The 8,248-nt window shown below is 37.1% G+C and overlaps 1 protein-coding gene across 2 annotated transcripts in view; it reads left to right on the top strand.

The window, feature by feature from the left end:
- The first annotated feature begins 539 nt into the window (after positions 1 to 539).
- Positions 540 to 8,248, top strand: part of LOC149564397 (ARM repeat superfamily protein) — a 73,562-nt gene continuing 65,853 nt past the window's right edge. The window contains exons 1-2 of one of the 2 annotated variants that reach the window (XM_089827452.1): positions 540 to 924; positions 1,210 to 1,343. In XM_089827452.1, coding sequence (XP_089683578.1) covers positions 756 to 924; positions 1,210 to 1,343 — 303 coding nt within the window. In that variant the 5' untranslated portion in view covers positions 540 to 755. Of the gene's footprint in view, positions 925 to 1,206; positions 1,344 to 8,248 lie in introns of both variants that reach the window. The other variant, XM_089827451.1, reaches the window with a different exon arrangement.

Genomic DNA, 8,248 nt, shown 5'->3' with positions numbered 1-8,248 from the left:
TAGAACATTATTAGAAGGAAAGAAGAAAATTTCCTATTTTTTTACAATTACATGTCTCATGTATGTGCAATTGCTTCTAGTCACTTTTAAAGTCCTATACTCCATAAAAATTCCCTTTTCTTTAATTTATTAAAATACTATTGCTGATCCAAACTTACAATATTTTATTTTTTGCTTGCTAATCAAACAAAAGAAATATGGTACATATGTAGTTGTGGAAAAAAAATATTCTAATATTTTTCAATACATTTGAATGTTATAATTTTTTAAGATGACCTACCAAAAGTAGGAAAAAAGAAACTAATATTACTTTAATTCATCCAAAATAGATATTATTTGTCCAAAGAAATCTCCTCAAATTAAATAAATACATAAGATTACTAAAATTATATAATTGTTTTTACCTTTAACAAAGTTTAAAATTTTTAAATTTTTTTATAACCTTTAACAAAGTTTTTAAATTATTTTTTTAAAATTTTAAATCTACAGTACTATACACTACCCTATATACTATTCCGTTGCACCACTCTGTGCGCTAGGTGCTATAGTTAACCCTTGCGGCAAAAGAAAGCTATTCGATGGTAACTGAACCGATTTGACGAGCCAACTTGAACGACTACGACTTTACCAAAGGATAGGTTTGAAATTTGAATAATAATAATCAACGAAACGCCAATTTTGTCCTCCTGGTATCCTGTAAATTTCGTTTGTTGTTAAAATCGTAATCGTGTCAGCGGGTATCTGAATTGCAAGAAATGGAGAACAAGGCATCGCCATTGCCTACTTTCGAAGCTTCCTCCTCAGTCCAACAGTTGTTAGCAGATCGCCTGCTCGACCAAGCGCTTCCTATATCCGAACGCTTCCGAGCTCTCTTCTCCCTTCGCAATCTGAAGGGTTCAATCCCGCGTCAGGCACTGATTGTTGGTAAGTTAGTTTCATGATTCTTTTACCTCGATACCAAACTATTGACCTTTTTCCCTCGGGGCAGTTATTTTTAGGCGTTCCTGCTTTTGTCGGGATTGCAGCTATTAGCTTTTAATTTTGAACTCTGAACTATGGTGCATGGAATTATAATCAGTAGTTTGTGGTTGTTGAAACAAAGTTGGATGATACCAGATTCTAATTGTGAACTCGGAACCTCGTGAAGTGACAAACATTAGTTTGTAGTTGTTTTAGAAGCATATTTTGATCAATTCTTTTCTCTAGTAGCAACTAGGGATCCTTCGAATTTGTTGGCACACGAGGCAGCATTTGCACTTGGGCAAATGCAAGATGCAGAGGCAGTTCCGGCTCTCAAAGATCTTTTGCTGGATTACTCGATTCATCCTATTGTTCGCCATGAGGTAATGCTCTTTGTTTTCAGGGACTTTGTTTTTGGTTTTTCCCCCTAAGGTTCATCTCAAATGTACTTGATAGTCATTTAACTACACCATTGATTCACGTTGGCTGGAGTTATGGATCACCTTATTTCAGTGAGCGGAAATTTGACCCCGAGTTATGCTCTAGCTGGTGCTCCCCATTACCACTATAACACAAGCCCTACAGAAATTTTGCTGGAGTCGTGAACTTCTTCAAGATCCTCTAATGAATGCTAGAGGAAGGTATACCTTTGCAAACATGGAAATTCTTTTAAAGGGTGCGGAACTCCATAATGTGCACTTTTTATTTTTCATTCATCTCTCTAACACATAGACAATTGGTGATTGGAATCTTCCTATACGTGTAGAAGTCGTGAAACCCAGCGATGACGGTACAGTGACTTTTCTTGCAAAGAGTTTAAGAATGTTATTTCCGAATGTATCCTATGGTTAATGAAAACATTTGATGTTTTTTTTGGGTTTTCGTGTTTAATTCTACCAAAAGCCTTTCTAACCTTTCCGTTTTTTTGTGGATATATCTTTTTGCTCCTGTTAGATTGTGAGGCATTAGTGAGTTTGTAGCAGCATCTGAACTGGCCGTCAGATTCTGCTTAATCGTGCATGTATTTACTATTTTGCTAATATGGATATTGAAAAGCCCTTGGACAAGTTTGAAATTGACTTAGAGGAGGTGTATTGGGAAAAACTTCATAAATTTTTTTTATCAATTGCAAGCACAGTCATCAATATTTTATGCCGTGTTAATGCTGATCATTAACCCTAAGTTTAAGCTCTCTTGAATATTATTGATTCTCCTCGCTTTCACCCCTGCTTTCTATTTCTTGAACTTAGTAACTGTGCCATCGCTTTCTGCTGCCTTATTTCATTCTAGCCCCTTCCCAGCATTCGGAGATTTTACTACCTCATATTTTGAAAACCTGTTCTCTCATTCTGCCTTATCTCTTAGTAATATATTTCAATACTTTTGAGACTTTACCTCGAGAGTGTTTTTCTACTCTATGCAAGTAGAAACATTTTTGGCTTTGTAGAATCATAGTCTTTCTATTAGGACAAATATTGTAATATCCCTCTACCGGATATTCTATTAAAAACGAAATATATACGTGCAGATTTTAAAACCCAAACAGCAACCAATATTTGACACAATTTTCAGAACCTTAAATGACTTGTAACGCACAGATTTGCATTCAAAGAAATGCAGATAAACTTTGTTTATTTCTCCAATAATCAGAAATACATATTAAAAACTAGGAGTTAACTCAAATAACTCAAATGTGCTACTGTATTATACATCAGCAATACAATAACGTGCAACAACTCAAGTAGTCCAATCTTATAAATAGAAAATAACAGCCCGATTGGAAATATAAATGAAAACCTATAAGAAGGCTAGGTTTGCGTCCAACCTTCAAACACTTCTCCAAGGGTTTGCGTCCTAGAAGAAGAAACCAGCAACTGTTTCCAGTTCCAAAATTAATATTTGCTTGAATATTATAATCTTCATATATATCCTCTCAAGTGGAGCTTGTTGTACCTTTATTACTTTTCCCAATGAGATGCACGCTCATTCAAGCAATGTGGGATAAAGCAACTTTTTGTCCTTTAGTCACTTAAGTGAACATAGTACCTTTTTAAAATAAAGTGACAAATTAAATAAACCTTTAAGTCACTTAGCCAGTAAACCATAAAATCTTCAGGCATTAAAATAACTGACCAAACGAACTCGGATAAGCTCGTGCTATAGCTCATTGGAAAGCTCTCGGCGAGACGCTTCCAACCCAACATTGAAGTACTGAAAATACTGAGATCTGATTACTTACTAAAAATAGTAAATATCTGGACAACCTGCCAAAATTGCTCCGATGGGTCTGGAACTGGAAATGTCTAGGCCAAATCTCGAATTGAACCCTGTACAGAACCTTTTCACCCTTGAAGCCTAAGCGAAGTGAGCTGGCCACAAAGAATTCTAATGTCCCAGAAAAAGGGGACATTACAAATATTGAATCTAGTTATATTCTTCGAGAACCTACACTGAGAGTTGTTTCAAAATGATCACCTTTTGATCATCTTTTGCAAGTAATCTAAGGTGTGGAACAGCTTCTAATACTAAACTTGAGAGGAGGGTTATGCAGCTCTTTTGTATATCTTGCCAACAGTTACAAAAACTAAAGAGAAATAAACAAATATCATTCGTAGGACAGTGATTTACATGGAAAGAATCCTTTCAAGAGAAAAATCCCATGCTCCAAAAGCCATCCAATATATTACCCAGAAATCACAAGCTTGCAATATACATGCAAAATATAACCTGTCAAAAAAAAATATACATGCAAAATATGCATAAAATGTGGCTTTTGCGGGTGTTGCTGTCAAACCCAAATCAAGGTGCGCAATTCTTAGACCCTCCACTGGCAAGCAGGTGGAGCATCCTCTCTGAACCCCACAAGGGGTGTACTTGTCCGCACTCTTCCCTCCTTGCAACACACCCAATAAATTAGCCTGTTATAATTGCAAGGTTGAGACGATATTTTTCCAAGACCTTTAATAGGAATAATTATTGAATCCCTTGACATTTTTCAAGAACATACACCAGACTTGTTTTCAAGATTATTGTCTTCACTGAGGAATGAAAATACAAAGAGACACAAAAAGAACAAATATTAACATTATCAGATTTCCACAATCTATTTGAAATGTGTAATTGTATTTCTGGATTTGATTATGTAAGTCTTTTTTAACATCAATGTTTCAGATCACACTCAGTGATCCATCATCAAGATGACATAATTTTTATTCTTGCATTCCCTCATCCCGATGATGGATCATGGAGTGTGATCTGAAACATTGATGCTAAAAAGACTTGCACAATCAAATCCAGAAATAAAATTACACAAGAACAAATATGAAAATTAACCAGTATTATCTAGGGACGTGTCCCCTGCATGAAAATCTCTGTCCTCATACCGAGGACATTTCCGTGATGAGGAGTGACTAGGGTACGTATCCACCAGTCCCAAATTTTGAAAAAATGACAGGGGACATCCCGGAATGTCCTGTCCCCATTTTGGAGGCATGATCACTCATGTAAGTCGGTTCTCACCCCACAGGATGGCAAGAAAACCGCTCTGATACCACTGTAATAACCCCAATAGGTTATAACTTCTTCAATCACAAAAAATCCTTATACTTCAGTTGTTTGACATTTCGTCAAACACTTTGCAAGCAAGGGTCATCTGAGTGATATAACTTTTCAGATTGCTACAGTGATTCTTGTTTGGATTTGCCTCAAAGAGAATGCTTACAAAAAGACTCCAGATTGTCTAAACAATGACCTAATATGAATGTGCAACTAATTTTGGCAATATTCAATACATATATGTGACTTAAACTACTTGCAAAATGCAGCTACAGCAATTAGTAATTATGACAAATACTTTGGATGCAACCTAGGATGGCATTAATGCACTTACAACCAAGTGGCATTAATATAAACACTTAGTATGCAAAATTATAACATTATTTATGCTAAAAAGAGAACTTACAGCCAATTGATATTTTGTCAAACAATTGGAATGCAAACTAATAAGCTGATCATCAACTCTAGAGTTGCAATATAGATAGTCTAAAAATTACAACGCTCTTTCAATTGCAAAATTCTAGCCTTCCTTTGATACCAGTAATGCCAACTAGCAAACAAAGACAAGTACAATGTAAAATAATGAAGTGCTGAAGCTATATTTTGTACTCACCTAAAAATCTACATTTCTCAGAAAATATGCCAAATGAGAAGTGAAGAACCTGATTGTGGATGGCTGTAATATTTTCCTTCAATGCTGCCCCTTTTGCTTTGCTTTTTTCCGATCTGCTTTTACCACTTGCTTTTTCCGGATTTGCTTTTTCGTTTTTGCTTTTTCGAACTGCTTTTTCGGATTGCTTTTTTCGGAGTTGCTTTTTCGGCCTGCTTTTTTCGAACTGCTTTTTCGGCCTGCTTTTTTCGAACTGCTTTTTCGGCCTGCTTTTCGTACTCAAATATTTTTTTCTCAATGTAGCACAAATAGAAGACTGAAGTATCTTCCTCCTAGCTGCAATAATTCAAGTGATATTTCACACCCTCAAAATTGCGTACCAATTGAGAGTTTTCGTTCTCAATGGCCAGTTGTGACTATTGCAGAAACCCTAGGCTCCACAATGCACATCAACAAACATCAACATCAATAGCAACAAATCTGGATGATTAGAATGAAGCCTGGGGTGCCTATTTATTCTTTTTCCTCCACTTTCTCCAGAAGCTTCTAGAACATTATTTTATTTTATCTATTAAGTGACTTTATAAAATATTTTATAATTCAAGTCACTTTATTAAATTAATTAAATATAAAGTTACCTTTTAATATTTATTTATTTGATAACTTTATAAATAATTAACTTAATACCACTTATTTATTTAATTAAAATAATTAATTAGTCATCCTCATAAAATATTCATTATTTTGGACAACCTAATTAATTAAATTAATTAAATCAAATTGCCTCCAAAATGGGGACATGACAGTCCGCCCTTCCTAAAATTGCTTGTCCCCAAGCAATGGCTGAACAATAAACCAATCAATCCGCCTGGATCCCAAATGTAGTCATGTACTATACTGCTATCAATCAACACAAGCTCCTGCAATATCATCTGCAATATAACTAAGAGGAATCCATAATCAAATTGACAATTACAGCTCAACCAAACTCCAAAATCACAACTGCCATAGTCAGAAACCCACGAGACACAAACTCTTAGAAAATCAAAACCCAAGTAAAGTGGACAAATCAAACTGCCAACACAGTAAATTCCATCAATGCATCCCACTGGCCTATACGAAATGTACAATCCAACTCTACAACAATGGTGAACACTCTCGAATGAAACTGTACCAAGTATGGAGAATCCACACACTGAACAACTCCTGTAGTCAACACAACTCTGCAGATCACCGACCACTGTCTCATAGCCATAATTCCCATGCACCGCTGATAGTGAAAAGACATCACAAGATAAACAGCAAGAAATGGAACCCAAACCAAATTTGTTTGCCATCAACTCCTCAGCACAAGGATCAAATGCTAACTGATGCACATGCCTTGCAGTATAATGCTGATAAAAAGAACCAACCTCAGTCAATAGCTCACCATGAACAAGTGATACAACCCACTGTGACTGATCACCAACTAAGTCAGGAGATGTCATAGCCAAAGGAGTAGAATCAATAACAACAACTGCTGAAGCATCACTCCCAAACTCCTGCTCTAAGTCATGTATTATCAAGTTGTCAACTGCAGAACCTATCGCCATGTCATGCCCATCACAACTCTCATCTCGAGGCATCAAACCGTTCCATAACTGATGACGAGCACTAGGAACCAAAGTACATATCTGTATCATCATTTCATCAACATGGTCATCAAAGGTAAATTGATGAGCATACCTCATAGTGTAATGCCGATAGAATGCACCAATCTCAGTCAATGGCTCACACTGCAATCCAGATGAAACTAACTGCAATCGATTACTAACCAAGTTGGAACTGACTACTACCTCCGAAGACATCGCCAAGGGAGTAGTATTACTAGCAGGAACCATGCCAACTGCCGGCTCACCAACATCACACATGATCTTTGATACAACATCTCTAGTCTCTGTGCCATCAGTACTAGAGGCCACCACCATATCAGGCATACCACAACAATCTGTTGCAGCACCCAACTCAACTGAGCCCGATATGCCAATGTTAGTATCAAGGATGGATGCATCCCCATCTCCACTGTCTCTAAAAATCTCGACCATAGACATCCTCAGATCACCAGACACCACAGCTTGTGACTGTACAGAATCTGGTAAAGACTGCAGTCACTCTAACTCCACGCTCACCTTAGCCAAATGAAATTGTGACTCCTCGAAAGCCAACTGTGTATTCTCAAGAATCTCAGAAGTCACCTCGAGCTGCTGAGTAAGCTCACTCACCTCATCTTCCTTGGCCAATAATGCATCGTATGCTGTACTCCCCCACTTCATAAGATAATCTCTGTCGGCTACCAGCTGTATATAATTCTGTCTCAGAATCCGAATAGCCTCCCATAAAGAGTGAATCTCTGTCAAGGAAAAATAACTGCCTCCCTGCTCATCACTAGTAGGAGAACCCCATCCATAAACTGCTAACAACTTATGAGCAGCATCGAAATATTGGCAAGCGATAGCAATGTCTCGTTCACTAACTCTCAACTGACTAGACACATGATGGCACTGGCTAGACTGTCTCCTACAAACTTCCTCTGACACACTGACTAAGGGAGTATCCTCAAAGTTACTGGTCTCTAGAGTATTACCAACCATATCCTGCGAATCAACTCCAAAGCTCATATCAACATACAAAGTATCAAAAACTATAGCACTGCTGTCCAACTCCTCTGTACCAAAAGAAACTGCCAAGGAAGCTAAGTCTTCAAAACTACCCACTGCATCCTCCTGGATGTCATCAAGGCCAATATGATCCTGGGACTCATCTGTACATACTACCAAATATGAAAGATCATCAACACATTCCAACAAGAATGGTCGACTGGATATATGAACAAAGCCCAACACCGGTGTATAAAAACTAATACCGACATCGGACAAGTTGCTGGCACAAGAAAAGACAACACCGTGCAATCTGCTAATCAAATCCATGATAGCACCCAAACAATCACTGCTACCAAAAAGTGTTAAAGATCTCTAGTCAATTGAATCCCAAACGCCAATATAACAATCTCGAGTCCATATCCGTAAACTAGAATCAACTGGTAACTCAAGCAAACTCCTCACCTGAGTAATATGACTAATACCA

The sequence above is a fragment of the Cupressus sempervirens genome, chromosome 4 (genome assembly GCF_028749045.1).
Source record: "Cupressus sempervirens isolate cs-2001-9-10 chromosome 4, ASM2874904v1, whole genome shotgun sequence".
NCBI lineage: Eukaryota > Viridiplantae > Streptophyta > Pinopsida > Cupressales > Cupressaceae > Cupressus > Cupressus sempervirens.
The sequence above is the reverse complement of the archived record's forward strand: the minus strand, read 5'-3'. Positions and strand labels throughout refer to the sequence as shown.